At 37.1% G+C, this 17,090-nt stretch overlaps 1 protein-coding gene across 3 annotated transcripts in view; it reads right to left on the reverse strand.

Annotated features, from left to right (window-relative positions):
* Positions 1–352: 352 nt before the first annotated feature.
* LOC105218874 (lachesin) overlaps positions 353–17,090 on the reverse strand; it is a 106,128-nt gene continuing 89,390 nt past the window's right edge. For all 3 annotated transcript variants that reach the window (XM_054228218.1, XM_054228219.1, XM_054228217.1), the window contains 7 exons: positions 10,088–10,304; positions 6,213–6,371; positions 4,201–4,329; positions 2,387–2,537; positions 1,515–1,657; positions 1,214–1,327; positions 353–889 (listed from right to left, as the gene is read on the reverse strand). In XM_054228218.1, coding sequence (XP_054084193.1) covers positions 690–889; positions 1,214–1,327; positions 1,515–1,657; positions 2,387–2,537; positions 4,201–4,329; positions 6,213–6,371; positions 10,088–10,304 — 1,113 coding nt within the window. In that variant the 3' untranslated portion in view covers positions 353–689. The remainder of the gene's footprint in view (positions 890–1,213; positions 1,328–1,514; positions 1,658–2,386; positions 2,538–4,200; positions 4,330–6,212; positions 6,372–10,087; positions 10,305–17,090) is intronic.

The following is a 17,090-nucleotide window of genomic DNA, read 5'->3' on the forward strand; positions in this document are numbered from 1 at the left end:
AATAAACATATATGTTTTCTTATTCATGGTATAAGTGTGTTCTTCAAATCATCCACGGTACATAGTATATAATATGTACGTACATATGTATGTATGTGTATGATATTACATTGATTATTTTATGCATATATGTATGTATATATTATATATAAATTTATTTGCACATATTTATGTATTCATGTATATAAATTGTTAAGCATTAATCTCATCTTAGGGATATGTTAAGCTTTTCCTAGAGCACTTTTAGGTTTTTTCGCCGCAATGATTTTTTTCTTTTGCTAAAAGGCAACATAAGCGCATTAAACGCCATATTAATTGTTTCACTTTTCAACTACTTTATCAGTGATTCTGGTATTCGATTATTTATTAAAAATATCTATATAAGGGTCACAATTTACAGCATTATTAAACTTATATATTCGAATATATATTGTACATGTTGATATATATGCATGTATATATACAATATATGTATGTATGTATATAGGGATATGGTCATGTGATCGCGAAGTATGATTTGAGAGAACGAGCATGAAGGCATTTGGGGAATAATACGTGCTACGAAAGCTTTGCATTACACATTTTAGTTGTATGTATATATGCATATGTATGTAGATATTATATATATATGGTATGTATAATAAACTCATGCTTCGCTTTTGAGGATAGGAATGTGCAATGTTATGCCCTTATAACCATTGTCTGAATATTATAAAACCAGCAATCCACACTAGTTCATTGGCGTATATTTTTGACAATGCATCACCGTTTATCTTATCATCGTGGGTAGCATCGGTGCTACTGGTCCCTAGGCCGCCATTCGTTTTTTCAGCAAATGATTTTTGTTCCGACAAGCCGATTTCATTTAGATTGGATAGAAAGCGTGTACCTAGAATAGAAAAGTTCGATAAGAAGACGTTGTAACGTTCTACTTTAATTCTTTCAAAATACAAATATTCGGAGATAACAGTTCTTCTTTCGGCCTTAGAATGTGCCGACCACACATCTATATACATACATATGTATGTATATTTATATCTTTTCAATTAAGTTCAAGATATTCATTTTCGTATTTGCAATTCTCTCGTTTATGAGATTTTAAAAGCAAATATTCAAAGCTATGTAAGACGCCAAAAAGGTTTTTATACAGGGACGTTCTTAGACTTGCACTTAATATAATATATTTAAATTGAAAACCCGACAATATACTTACTTTTATCCGGACCATAGCTTGATCGTGACGTCTCACTACCGTGCCCAAAAAACACATCCCAGCGAATTTCAGTAGAAAAGGGTCCAGGAGGTGATGTGGTTGGTGGATATGAAACTATAAATATAGGAAAAATGTAAATCAATACTTATGTGATGCAAACCAACATAAATTAATATCGAAATTGTTTCCTTCAAATAGTGTGTAGAGCGGTCACACTTTTGGTAAATTTTGACAGCGACATGTGTGCTTCTTTACTTGTATTCCGTACGATATTTCCGAGCTACAATTAATTTAAACTTACCGTACAGCCGAATGACGCCATCAGTTTCTCCACGTGGGTTTTTAGCCACACATTTATAAATTCCATCATCGCCACTGCTAACGTTTATAATGGTTAGTTTCATATGAGTTTTATAAACTGGGACACCCACGCTAGACTCCACTCTAAAAGAGGGTTTGAAAGGAAGAGGTAAAATAACAATTTAATTTTTATATGAATACTTCAGCACGGTCGAGTAAATGTTTTCATAAGATTTATTAAAATGGTGGAATTTTTAGTCAAATGTTAGTCAAGTAAATGTGGTTTTTAAAGTACGTAGGAAGTGGCTCTGCCCTCTAATAGGCTTTCTGTGTATATCAAACCCAAAATAGTGAATCTTTATAAACCAAAAATACTGGAAACATTTCCTTTTTGTGCCCTATCATACCATGAAAATGGTGAAATGGTATAAAAAGGTTATTTTAAAAATTACTAAAAGTGCGTTAGCTAACTAACAAAAAACGTCAGACACAGTAAGTTTTATGGAAAAGATGGTACAGAACGGCTGCACTCATATTGATAAATAAAAATAGAAATGGGAGTGGCATCGTCCACCTCAGAAACTACTACTATTTCAATCAAATTTGATATTCTGTTGTTTCCTACTTCCCATATAATATGTATGTACGTCGATCCTAAAGATCAAAATGTGCAAATTGATAATTGTTTACTAAAAATATCGGTAAATTTCTTAGATACTTTAATGTGATTCAAATGGAATCTTTTTCTTCTAATAATATGTCTCTCGGGGCATAACCACTCCTAGCTCTCAGCAAAATTAATTGAGCATATATTAATAACAAATACATAAATATGCTATAGTTTAATTCGTCATTAACTATGTATGTACTCACTTGTATTTGTAGGAGTCATGTATAATTGGACCTTCCCCACGAGTCCAGTAGTTTAACGAAGTTGGATGTGCTTCCGTAAAACATTCGATTGTTACGTTGAAACCTTCGGGAGCCCCAACCAATTGATGGGGTATCAAAAGCATGGGTGGAACTGTAAAAATTAAAAAGTGTTCGAACATTTTACGCGTATGTAGTACATTGAATTGATTTTAATTGTAAATGTGGTTTAGTAAGATAATGTCGTAGGAGGATGGGACCATGTGTGGAAGTTCACGCAAGTGAGGAAAGTTTTGAAGCGAGCTAAAGTGGGAAGGCCCCGTGGTTATGCGAAGGGTTTGGGACCAACCACATAAAGAATATTCAAATTGACAAAACAAAACCCCTGTGGATAAAAGTCTAGCCATAATCCGTATCCAAGTTAACTTCTTCAACATATCGCTGGTTTGCGCCTCGCCTCCATGGTAGAGAAAGAGGCCGTAATGCGGGAGTATGATGAACTCGAAAAGCTGGTCGGCAGGGAAAATGCTCGAAAATTTTAAGAAAAGATGCGGCGACGTGCAGAAGGTTTCAGGACAGGAGCATCCACATATAGAAACCAAGGAGGTGATCTAGTCATTGATTTCCAGGACGTACTGGGTTTATGGAGGGAATACTTCTTTAACCTGCTGAATGGCAGTCAATTACACCAGGTGATCGCGAACCCGGTTCCCCAATCGATGAACAAGTGTTCCATTGCCTGACTATGAAGAAACGTGAATAGTAATTACCCGCTTGAAAATGAACTAAGCGACCGGCGGCGATACATTGCGGCGGCGATGCATTGCCAGCCGAGCTATTCAAATACGGTGGCGAAGAATTAATAATGTGCATGCATCAGTTTCTTTGCAGAATATGGTCGGACGAAAGCATACCCGATGTTTGGAACATAAATGTGTATTGCCCCATCCACAAAAAGAGAGGCCCACAAACTGCTCCAATCTGGCGGGTTCCATTGAATATCATTTCTTACTATATCGTTTGCAGGTTTGCGCAAAGTGTGCCCTATCCACGCCCACTTACGTTTCAGAATTTCGAAACGCAGTGGGGTTTGCTGCGTGCGTCTCCATAGCGTTTCATTGGAGATTATATCCGGCCAGTAAATGCATAGTATTCTTCGAAGGCAAAGGTTGACGAAGGTTTGTAATCGTTGTGAATCCTTGGTAGTGACATTCCAAGTCTCACAGCCATACAGCAAAAGTATAAGCCGTGGTATAAGTCTACTCAATATTGAAATATAGGGTCGTAATAGCGAGAAAGAAGAACGAATGGTGCGCTGTTGTAAACTCGGCTATAACCGCATAATCGCCAGTTAAGAAGAACGATACATACATACATATGTATATAGTTAGGTAACAAGCGAGAAAAGTTTTCGTACGGAATTTTTTAATTAACAGAGCATATAAGCGAGTATAGTTTACATTTAAAACGAAGTGCTACACCTCTGCTAGAAGTTTGACCAAGCAATTTAATGAGAGTTTTGATTGTGATATTTCGATATATATTTGGTAATTTTCATTGTTTTAGACACCCACAAAATACATATTAAATGGTCGTTGTGATTAAACCTCGTATACCTGATTGTACCTATTACGTATTAAAATAAACATTGGACGCTTTAAAGAATTGTTTCATATCACCACTGTTTAATTATGACAACATAGGCATTTACATGCTAAAGTAAATTTCATTTGACTTACAAACAGAATCATATTTATATGTATTTATATTTAAACATTAGAGGTTATATATGTATTTTATATTCATGTTTTACTTACAGTCTACGCTGACCTTAATACGTTTGGACACTGTTGGAGGTACTCCGTTCGATGCTATACAGAGATAGGCACCCATATCAAGTCTGGATATTCTTGTAATCTCCAGAGTATCCCCTTCCCATTCGTTCACTGAAAAATAAAAAAAATAAAACAATATGTATATTGTGGAAGTAGTAAAGAAGGGCTAATTTCGGATGTAACCGAACATTTTCTACTATCGCAATTAATTGATATCATTTTATTAAGATAACACACAATTTGACCCATATATTCGGCATAAAGTCCACTTATGTGGAAGCTGGGGTAATTCCTAAATCGATTTCAACAATTTTTGCCACCAAGCTAAATTATATCAAAGATTATGTATGTATGTATGTTATTGGCGTCCAACCGTTTAGCCGGTTATAGCCGAATCGATGATAGCGTGCCACTCTTCTCTTTCCTTTGCAGTTCGGCGCCAGTTGGAGATTCTAAGTGTAACCAGGTCGTTCTCCACCTGGTCCCTCCAACGGAGTGGAGGCCTTCCCCTTCCTCGGCTTCCTCCGGCGGGTACTGCATCGAACACTTTCAGGGCTGGAGTGTTTCGTCCATTCGGATAGCATGACCTAGCCAGCGTAGCCGCTGTCTTTTTATTCGCTGAACTAGTCAATGTCGTCGTATAACTCGTACAGCTCATCGTTCCATCGTCTGCGGTATTCGCCGTTGCCAATGTTCTTAGGACCATAAATCTTGCGCAAAATTTTCCTCTCGAAAACTCCTAGTGTCGTCTCATCTGATGTTGACATCGTCCAAGCTTCTGCACCATAAAGCAGGACTGGAATGATAAGAGACTTGTAGAGTTTGATTTTGGTTCGTCGAGAGAGGACTTTACTGTTCAATTGCCTACTCAGTCCAAAGTAGCACCTGTTGGCAAGAGTGATTCTGCGCTGGGTTTCGAGGCTGACATTGTTGGTGTTGTTGATACTGGTTCCCAGGTATACGAAATTATCTACGACTTCGAAGTTATGACTGTCAACAGTGACGTGGGAGCCAAGACGCGAGTGCGCCGACTGTTTGCTTGATGACAGGAGATATTTCGTCTTGTCTTCATTCACCTCCAGACCCATTCGCTTCGCCTCCTTATCCATGCGGGAAAAAGCAGAACAAACGGCGCGGTTGTTGCTTCCGATGACATCAATAACACCGGCGTACGCCAGGAGCTGTACACTCTTGATTGTACCTTCTCTATTTAGCTCTGCAGCTCGTATTATTTTTTCCTACATCAAGTTAAAGAAGTCGCACGATAGTGAGTCACCTTGTCTGAAGCCTCGTTTTGCTATTTGCTAATTGCTATTCGAATTTCTTCATGGTCGGGTAATGGAATATCTATTCCATCGTCATCGATTGGGGAATCGGGTTGCCATCTCCTGGTGTTGTACTTTCACTGCCAATTAGCAGGTCGGAGAAGTGTTCCCTCCATAATCCCAGTATGTCCTGGACATCGGTTACCAGATTACCATCTTGGTCTCTACATGAGGATGCTCCGGTCTTGAAACCATCGTTAAGTCGCTTCATTTCTTCGTAAAATTTTCGAGCATTACCTCTGTCTGCCAGCTTCTCAAGCTCTTCGTACTCACGTATTTCGGCCTCTTTCTTTTTTTGTCTGCAGATGCGTCTCGCTTTCCTCTTCAGCTCTCGGTATCTATCCCATCCCGCACGTGTTGTGGTTGTTTGCAACGTTGCGAGTTAGGCAGTCTGTTTTCTCTCCGCTGCGAGACGGCATTCCTCATCGTACCAGCTTGTTTTTTGTCGTCGCCGAAAGATTATACAGTCACTTAATTTTCCTTAGATATCCAACATTTTACATATGTATATAGTATAAACCACACCGTATACAGTTTTAGTACAGAGACACACTATTAAAAGAGAAATATTCCCTGTAAATCACTTTAAAATATATGAGGGACTTAAAAATTATACGGACGGACTTTTATGGTAAATATATAATATTGATTATACGAGTATGTACATACCTATGTGATTTTTATTGATTGTAATTCTTGAATTGTCATCTCGTTTCCATTTGATAATCGGTCGGGGACTACCACTGGCTCGACAACGCAATGATATATTAGAACCTTCACGTACAATAACGTCACTGGAACTTAGTGAATCGTCGATGTTGGGTGGTACTTTATTAAAAAAAGTGAAAAATTATGCTTAACGGTTATAAAATTAATATCGTATATGGTTTTGTGATTAGTTTGATTACTTTTATTTTACCTACATCTAATTTCTTATCGAGCGTACTGTGTGAAAGACTAAAGCCCACCGTCAACGAACTGATTGGACCTTATCAGTGTGGCTTTTGACCTGGAAAATCGACAACTGACCAGATATTCACCATGCGCCAAATCTTGGAGAAGACCCGTGAAAAGAGGATCGACCCACACCACCTTTTTGTCGATTTTAAAGCTGCTTTCGACAGCACGAAAAGGAGTTGTCTTTACGCCGCGATGTCTGAATTTGGTATCCCCGCAAAACTAATACGGCTGTGTAAATTGACGTTGAGCAACACCAAAAGCTCCGTCATGATTGGGAAGGACCTCTCCGAGCCGTTCGATACCAAACGAGGTTTCAGACAAGGTGACTCACTATCGTGCGACTTCTTTAACCTGATGCTGGAAAAAATTATAAGAGCTGCAGAGCTAAACCGAGAAGGTACAATCTTCTACAAGAGTGTACAGCTCCTGGCGTACGCCGATGATATTGATATCATCGGAAGCAACAACCGCGCCGTTTGTTCTGCTTTTTCCCGCATGGATAAGGAGGCGAAGCGAATGGGTCTGGAGGTGAATGAGGACAAGACGAAATATCTCCTGTCATCAAGCAAACAGTCGGCGCATTCGCGTCTTGGCTCCCACGTCACTGTTGACAGTCATAACTTCGAGGTCGTAGATAATTTCGTATACCTGGGAACCAGCATCAACAATACGAACAATGTCAGCCTCGAAATCCAGCGCAGAATAACTCTTGCCAACAGGTGCTACTTTGGACTGAGTAGGCAATTGAAAAATAAAGTCCTCTCTCGACGAACCAAAATCAAGCTCTACAAGTAGCTAATCATTCCCGTCCTGCTCTACGGTGCAGAAGCTTGGACGATGTCAACATCAGATGAGACGACACTAGGAGTTTTCGAGAGGAAAATTTTGCGCAAGATTTATGGTCCTAAGAACATTGGCAAAGGCGAATACCGCAGACGATGGAACGATGAGCTGTACGAGTTATACGACGACATTGACATAGTTCAGCGAATAAAAAGACAGCGGCTACGCTGGCTAGGTCATGTTGTCCGAATGGACGAAAACACTCCAGCCCTGAAAGTGTTCGATGCAGTACCCGCCGGAGGAAGCCGAGGAAGGGGAAGGCCTCCACTCCGTTGGAGGGACCAGGTGGAGAACGACCTGGTTACACTTGGGATCTCCAACTGGCGCCGAACTGCGAAGGAGAGAGAGAGATGGCGCACTATCGTCGATTCGGCTATAACCGGCTAAACGGTTGCAACGCCAATCACATACATACATCTAATTTTTAATAATGTGATCTCATCCCATTAAATGTGTGATATGTACATACATATATACATATATGGAGCATATTTATAAAGTATATAGTACTAGATTCCTGCATAAGAAAGTCCATCAAGCTACTTGGCTGTCCCCCGATCGAATTACAGGCAACCAGATCGATCATGTTGTGATAGATGGACGACATGTGCATACGCTTCGTGGTCACACACGTCAACAAACACAAGGAAGGTTCGACATCGAGAAGCTGCAATTACAACCGACAGCCGATTTTCTATTTTTTTCCTTCGACTTGCACTCCCGCTCTCTGAGAGCACTCATCAGCATCTCGGTATAAGGGATCTGTGACACGACATATCAAACTCCTTACGTACAGCTGCAACCGAAACCATTTCGGAAATGCCAAAAAAACAGCTGGTATGATGAGGATGTCGTTTCGCAGTGGAGAGAAAACAGAATGGGAAAGATACCAAGAGCTGAAGAGGGAAGCTCGAATCATTTGCAGACAAAAAAAGAAAGAGGCCGAAATGCGTGAGATTGGACCTTCGATAGCACGAAAAGGAGTTGCCTCTATGGCGCTATGTCTGAATTTGGTATCCCTGAAAAATTAATACGGCTGTGTAAGTTGACGTTGAGCAACACCAAAAACTCCGTCAGAATCGGGATGGACCTCTCCGAGCCGTTCGATACCAAACGAGGCTTCAGACAAGCTGACTCACTATTATTTGACTTCTTTAACCTGATATATATATTTGGCGTAGGAACCGCTTTAAGCGATTATAGCCGAAGATGGGGGGATGGGGTCATATGTAGAAGTTCACGCAAGTGAGGAAAGTTTCTGATTGCCATTCACTTGGGAGTGGCCAGGAACGATTCTTTTGCATATGACTCAAGCAGCTCACGACTTCCGGTTTTAGACCAAGTATCCCCTGGGTAGCTAACAGACATCCGTTTGGAGGCGAGCTAAAGTGAGAAGGCGAAGCCCGCTTGTGCGGTTGTGCGTAGGGCTTGGGACCCACCACATAAAAAAAATCTCCCCAATGAAAACTTTAACCTGATGCTGGAGAAAATAATACGAGCTGCAGAGCCAAATAGAGAAGGTACAATTTTCTATAAGAGTGTGTAGCTGCTCGCGTACGCCGATGATATCGACATTATTGGAAACAACACCCGCGCCGTTAGTTCTGCTTTTTCAAGACTGGATAAGGAAGCGAAGCGTATGGGTCTGGTGGTGAACGTATACCTAGGCACCAGCATCAACACCGATAATAATGTCAGCCTTGAAATCCAACGCAGTATCACTCTTGCCAATAGGTGCTACTATGGACTGAGTAGGCTATTGAAAAGTGAAGTCCTCTCTCGACGAACAAAAACTAAACTGTACAAGTCCCTCATCATTCCCGTCTTACTTTATGGTGCAGTACCGTGGACGATGTCAACATCCGATGAGACGGCACTAGGAGTTTTTGTGAGAAAGGTTTTGCGGAAGATTTATGGTCCCTTAAACATTGGCAACGGCGAAAACCGCAGAAGATGGAATGATGAGCTGTAAGTATAATTCGACGACATATATATAGTCCAGCGAATAAAAAGACAGCGGCTAGGTCATGTTGTTCGAATGGACGAAAGTGCCCCAGCCCTGAAAGTGTTCGATGCAGTACCCGCTAGTGGAAGCCGAGGAAGAGGGAGGCCTCCACTCCGATGGAAGGACCAGGTGGAGAAGGAACTGCCTTCAATTGGTATTACCAATTGGTGCCAAACTGTTGTGGACTCGGCTATAACTGCGTAAGCGGTGTCTACGCTAGTCAAGAAGAAGAATATTTATAAAGTATTAGGCCAATTTGCAAAAATGCATTGGTTACCTTATACTAGGAGTTTGTAACACCATAAATAATTTCCTATCAGTATGAATACGTTACGTAGTTACACTAAGGCTGCCTGAGTCCGTTCTAGCCAAGAATGATTGAAGACAAGAATACGCCACACTGACATCGTTCGTGTGACTGGGACAGTCATTCCTTAAAAGTTTCTCTTGTGCATTTTTCATCAGCAGCATCATTCGCCATTGAAATGAACAGATATTAATCACTTGGTGCCTGGTCTGGACTATAAGGTGGAAGCAAAAGAACCTCCCAAAACAAGCTCCCGAATTTTCTATCTAGTAACTATGTATCAGTGGTTCATTGTTTCGTTATAGTACACAACTCTTTTACTATTGGCTAACTGCTTCTGGGCATTCGGCCGTGGAGGTCAAATCCACCGAACACATAGCAAAATCTTCCTGATCGTCAAATTTAATGTTTGCATTTATTGATACTTACCAACCACATTTAGATATCCAAACTGTGTCTTCGCCGTTACAGTGTTTATTTGACACATATAACGTCCCTTGTCCTCTTCATGTACATTGTTGATATGTAGATACCATGTCCGATGCCGATCATGTTTGTCATGTGTTACGCTGATGCGCGGATTGCGCGTAATCACGTGATTATGCACCGTTAATATTGCAGATTGCTCGAAATGCATCCAAGCAACCTAAATCGAAATTAATAACAAGTAACAATAATTGAAATTCCCATAAAATATACAACTAAAATTAAAAGTAATTTTATGAAAATAAATTTTGTATTTTATTTATTTTCTAAATGCGCTATTGTAATTTTAACACCGTCCGTTTTGGACTGATTTTTGAATATTACGATGTTGAGCTTTGATGTTTGGATAAGATATGAATAAACGCGTAAAGTTGCTTCTACTTCTTCTAGGGGCACTCATGAAATTGAGCAAAAGCAATGCGACGAGAAAAGTATGAATGAATGAAATAAAGCGAATTTGCTAGCGAAGTATAGGCTAGGAATGCAAAGTGGCATTTCGGGTTTAGCCAAAGGCAAGTGAAATATTTCGTTTGCTTAACACTGTAACAAAAAGCGCAAAAATCGCCCAGAGGCTTGTTGCCCATGTCTGCTGCTTTCAATGTAAAGCAAAAGGTTCTCTAAATTTTGTGTTTTTCTCAGTCACTAATGAATAGCATTTAAACTTGATATGACAAAGCCATGTAATTTTTGTGTAAAATAATAAATATTAAAGAATTCAAATGTCCTATGTATCAGTCTATATATTATATAAAACAACAATTACTCACACATATGAAAAAAATCTACTTTACTTGTGGATATCTCCACGATTTGAATTATCATTTTAGTGCATTTTTCTTTTCGAATGATGTCCAAAATTGTATGAGTTTTCTAATTAATTTTTTAAATATTTAAAAATTTGAAAGGTGAATATAAAATAATATAATAATTATATTAATAACTTCGCACGGGTTTAAACAAACATTTCGAAATTTATAAGTTTTTACACACTTATACACACTACCCCATACATACATATCTATGTACTTTGCCGTTTCTTGCATGGGTTCATTTTAAAAAAGTAAAATGAGGAAAATTCGAACATGAAATTATATTTTACTTGCAATGAGCTAAAACTCTGATTACGAAGGCGTTGGGAACGAAGTTCGACGGCCTAGTGCGAGCTTGTATATTTCTAATATTTTGGTCTTCAAGCCGCTGCACATGCTCCGTACTCGACTCTCAAGCGCGTATTTAGCAGGTTTTGAAATTTTGTTCAGCAAGCAGCTGTGAGCACTCGTTACTCGACTCTCTGGCACGCGGTTGCGATGCGTAGAGAATGACTTGCAGGACGGTTTTCAGTTTCAGATTAAGATTCTCCATCACGGAGTCTTTTTGATACCCTCACCTGGGAACTATTTTCAGAAAATTGAGATTCTAGCAATAAATGTAGCCTATGTTACACAGGGTGAATGTAGATTTTTAATGGTGAAAGAATTTTTGAGATCGGCACAGTAGTTTTCGAGTTTATTCAATACAAACATAAATACAAATCTTTCCTCTTTATAATAGTAGTATGGATAAATGTAGCCTATGTTACACAGGGCGAATGTAGATTTTCAATGGTGAAAGAATTTTGGACATCGGCACAGTAGTTTTCGAGTTTATTCAATACAAACATACATACAAACCTTTTATCCTTATAATAGTAGTATAGATTACAACATTATGGTACTTCTATAAATATTTGCTTATACATACATTACTTCATCATCTAGGCCCGGTGGGCTAGTTTTTTTAACAAATGTGTTCATCGCATAAGCACAATTGACTGTAGTCATTAAAGTGAAAATCTTACGAATCAAATATTGCAGAGAACTCAAACTTAAATACTTTTGGCGATTTTTATACTCTCGCAACATGTTGCATAGAGTATAATAGTTTTGTTCCGATAATTTAATGTAATTCAGAGAAAATTGTTTTCTTCCAATAGTGTGTTTCTGTTCCAAAAATTATTAAAATCGGGTCATCTCCTAGCTCCCATATACCTAATTATAGGATTTTCAAAAATTCGTTGGGCTTTATTCCGCATATATGTATTGGTTAATACATGATATATCTTAGCAAAATTAAGTGAGCGTATAGTATTGGATATAGTGTACCTTTTTTTTTTTTTTTTTTTTTAACCCAAACGATTACCCTCCTCCCGCCCAACCGACGCGTGGGGCGCAGTCCGCATACGAGCGGAATTTGCCGAGTCTAGAAAGGCAAGAGATTTTTAAGCGTCCGGTTCTCAAACTGCTCAGCTACAGAAAGAAACATTTCAACAGCTGAGATTTAAAAATATATAAAAACAAAAAGTTAAAAATTTTTGAAACTAAACCATTCAGAAGTTTTACTAGAAAAATTATACCTAGCATTTCTCTGCGACTAGTGAGTGTGGGAAGACTTATAAGTTTTAAACGACTAGTATACTGGGGAAGATTCAATCTTGAATCCCAATGTAAGTGGCCTAAAGCAAAAAGTAAAAATTGTTTTTGAACGGACTCAAGCTTATCAGAATGGGATTGATAGCTAGGATTCCATACCACAGAACCATACTCCAATATAAGCCTTACCAATGTTGTAAAAAGAATTTTAGTAATATACGGATCACTAAATTCTTTAGACCAACGTTTAACAAAGCTAAGAGCACCTTTAGCTTTTAAGACAATTGAATTTACATGAGAATTAAAATTTAGTTTAGGGTCCATATTAACTCCTAAATCAACAAAGCTAAAAACTTGCTCTAAACTGAAGTTATTTATTACATAGGGGGAAAGATCAACAGTTCTACGGGAAAAGCACATCGCTTTACATTTTTTAAGATTCAGTGGCATATCATTTTTGTGACACCAAGTAACTAAATTATTTAAATCCGATTGCAACTCAGTCCTTTCGTTATGAGAAGTATATGATTTAAAAAGTTTTACATCATCCGCATATAATAAAATTTCTGAAAACTTAATTACTGAAGGTATATCATTGATGAACAACAAGAACAGAATCGGGCCGAGATGACTACCCTGTGGAACCCCTGAAGTGACACTAATTGAATCGGATAATGTATTATTAAATAAAACTTGTTGTTTTCTGTTAGTAAGATAAGAGGATACCCATTCAAGAAGTCTTGGTTGAAAACCAAGAAGATTCAGTTTTTGCAAAAGAATTGAGTGGTTTACTCTATCGAATGCTTTACTAAAGTCTGTATATATAACATCAGTATTCTTATTATCCCTAAAACCCATTGACACATGGTTTACAAATTCAAGCAAGTTAGTTACTGTAGATTTCCCTTTACAAAATCCATGCTGAGAGAATGAAATTAAAGGAGAGATTAAGAAAGTTATTTGGTCAGTGACAATAACTTCAAAAAGTTTGGGTATAGCTGACATTTTAGCTATCCCCCTATAGTTCTCAACAGATGATCTAACTCCACTTTTATGCAAAGGTAATATAAAAGAGTTTTTCCACATTGACGGAAAAATACCTTGTTTAAGAGATAGGTTAAAAAGCTTAGTTAAGGGCAGATAGATATATTTTGCGCAATTTTTAAGAAAGCTTGAGGGAATCATATCAGGGCCATATTTAAACGAATTTTTTAACGTAACTAAATAATTTAAGACATCTGTTTCAGAAATAATTGGTGTATTAATTACAGTACTCGGACATAACACTTGATGATATGGCACATTCATAGGGTAGTTTGAACAATAATTGGATTTGAAGAATTCTGCAAACATATTAGAAATAATATAATTGTCACATGACATTGTTGATTTATATTTCATCGCGGACGGAAAATTTGAAATCCTGCGTTTGGAGTTAACGAAACCATAAAACAATTTCGGATTACGAATAATATTATTTTTTACTTTGATTATGTAGTTTTTATAACATTTTTTGTTAAGTTCCTCAAACTGACGACGCAATTTAGAATATTTTAAATAGTCAACAAGAGCTCCAGTTCTTTTATAAAGTTTAAAAGCACGAGCTTTTTTATTTTTTAATTTACATAGCTCATTCGAATACCACAAATTTGAACTTTTTCTTTTGATAATAAAACATTTCGGAACAAATCTTTCAAAAATATTATAAATTGTTTCATTAAAATGTGATACATTTAATTCAATATTACCACTATAATCAGGCCAAGTCAATTTAGAAAGTTCACAATTAATCTTTTTGAAGTTAGCTTTCGCAAAGTTGAACCGAGAACAAACGTCCTGTTTGTTGCATACAAGTAATTCGTCTATGATTTCGATATTAATTTCCAAGGCAGGGTGATAAGAGTCCTCTGGCAAAACTAAAGGATCAGATCGGACCACAGAAACTGTTGAAGAATTATCAACATAGACCAAATCTAAGAATTTACCAAACTTGTTCGGAATTAAGTTAATTTGGTTAAGACCCATCCCAGACATTTCTTCCAAAAACTCATTAAAGCTTAAACGAGTGCAAAAAGGGGTAATGCAATCGTCAACAGATTTCCAAGATACACACGGTAAATTGAAATCGCCTAGAACAATTATGTAATCAGTATTCTTAGCAATTGAAAAAACATTATTTATTAAAGAAGCATGCTGCATATATACAGATAAGTCCGATTGAGGCGGAATATAAGATAAAGTTAGATAAATAGAACATTTATTAATACAAATTCGTATGCACTTAAATTCAATAAAGTCCGCATGAGGAACTTCTACTTCTTCAGATGGAATTGAAGAATGCACAGCAAATAGTACACCCCCCCCGACTCTGTTCAGTCGATCGCATCTAAAGATTTGAAATTCACTATTTAATATTTCGTTATCAAAGATATGAGGTTTAAGCCAAGTTTCAGTAAAAGCGATGACTTTAAAATTACAATTAGTGCTGTTCAAATACAATTCTTTTAATTTTGTATTTAAACCCCTTACATTTTGATAGTGAATTTGTAATGAATTTTTTATAATTAGTTTTTTGAATCCGCGGCATTTTTTGGAATATGAGCAATTACAGTTTGTTTTTGTTGCTTTTGCTCGAATTCGCGCACGAAAGCACCAGGTGGCCAAAATGATTCATCAAGTAGCAATTGAAAATTAACAGCTGAAACGCCAATCTTGAAAGAAGATATGTTTCTTTCGTATTTAAAGTTAAATTTTCTGACATCAATATCAATATCGTTAATTTTTAATTTCGACGAGATGTAAAACTTTATATCTTCGATTGTGGTATCCGAAGCGAATCTCGAAACGAAAATTGATTTTCGTTGAGGTATTACTACCAAATTTTTTGCCACAAACTCAGAGTTAATAGGAGGCGGATCCTGAATAGTTTTCCGCTTAAGGTTATCGTTATTTGTTTTCGGAGGATTAAGCACTTTTGAAGAGGAAGGCTTCTCTCCTTGAGGGCATGGAGATGAGAGATTAATAAGGTCTAATTTCACCGGTGACATACTTTTTACGGACAAAGTGGCAGGTTCTTCATTAGACGGACGTTTACGTTTTGATGAAGGCTTAGCATTATCATCTTGATCATTTAGGCATTTAAATGATTGAAACAACACTTCATAATGCTTAAATTTTTCTGTAAGGTTTTGAAGTTCTCGACCGATTTCTTTAAAATTATTGCGCGCCTGTTTAAAAACTTTAAATAATTCAATATCTGTCGGTCTACACTTTAAGCACGACCAGCGCAGACCCTTTCCATCGAGAATAGAATCTAAGATTCTACCTGTCAATCCAGCACATTTAAGATGGGCAAGCCCGTCACAAAGCCAACAAGAAACAAAACGATCAGAATCGCCTTTAATAGTACAATTCGGAAAATTGCAAGTCATTATGAAAAAAAAAAAAAATTTAAATTGAAGGAAAAAACAGAATAGTAAATAATAATAAAAATTAAAATATGATATAATAGTAAATAGAAAAACAATAATAGTTATACTGAATTAGCCGAGATCACAACCAATATAATAGTGAGCAGTTTGAGAAGCACTGAGCCACTTAAAAATAACACGCAAACAGCTGTGAGCAAAAATGAAAGAAAAAAAAGACGAATCAAAAGAAAAAGAGCAAATTAAAACCAAAACAATATGCAATCGCACAAACAATTGCAAAGTAGGAAATAAAATTGATAATTGATAACAACAACAAATGATTTAAAAGACTCGGCACCAGAATTTAAGAAAATAGTTAAAATACAATTAAAATTTAAATATAACACAAAAGCAAATTAGCACAAATACTTAGCTTTAGATTACACTTATTAAAAGTAAAACTTTCTTCAATTATATTAATAAATTTAAGCACAAATTCAAGAACCGAGGAAAAATTAAACTTCACAGTTTGACGTGTTGCCTTGCTATTGAAATTGAATGAAATCGGTTCAGGAATTACCTCAGCCCTCATATCTACATAGGACGATTTTCGTTATTCTATTAAACTTTATGCCGAATTTATGGGTAAATTTGTGTGTTATGTAAATAAAATTTCTTCAATAATTTGCGAGAGTATAAAATGTTCGGTTACACCCGAACTTAGCCTTTCCTTACTTGTTTTCTTTTACTGCCTTTGTTTTACGCTTCTGCGACAAACGGGAATTTACTTATGCCTTGGCATCATACATATCCACCTTAATTCTTGTCGTAATTTTGGTTTTCGTTCACGAAATTCTGCGTTGAACCACATTTTTTTCGTATGAATGTTAGTATTGTTTGTAAGGGTATTCTTGTTGAGTGTTAATGCGGCCAAACACGTACGTGAAGTAGTTAAGCAATAATAAATTCACAATGTCACGTTTTTAGCTTTTTGTTCAAAGAACCCATCGTTCATTCCATATTCCTCCCTTCATAGTGTATACGGGTAGGTGTCCCATATATAGGCACATCAACAACAACAATCGAATAAAGTATAAATATGTAAAGTGAAGTTATGACCCAATTTTA

This window comes from Zeugodacus cucurbitae, chromosome 3, assembly GCF_028554725.1.
Source record: "Zeugodacus cucurbitae isolate PBARC_wt_2022May chromosome 3, idZeuCucr1.2, whole genome shotgun sequence".
In the NCBI taxonomy this organism is placed as follows: domain Eukaryota; kingdom Metazoa; phylum Arthropoda; class Insecta; order Diptera; family Tephritidae; genus Zeugodacus; species Zeugodacus cucurbitae.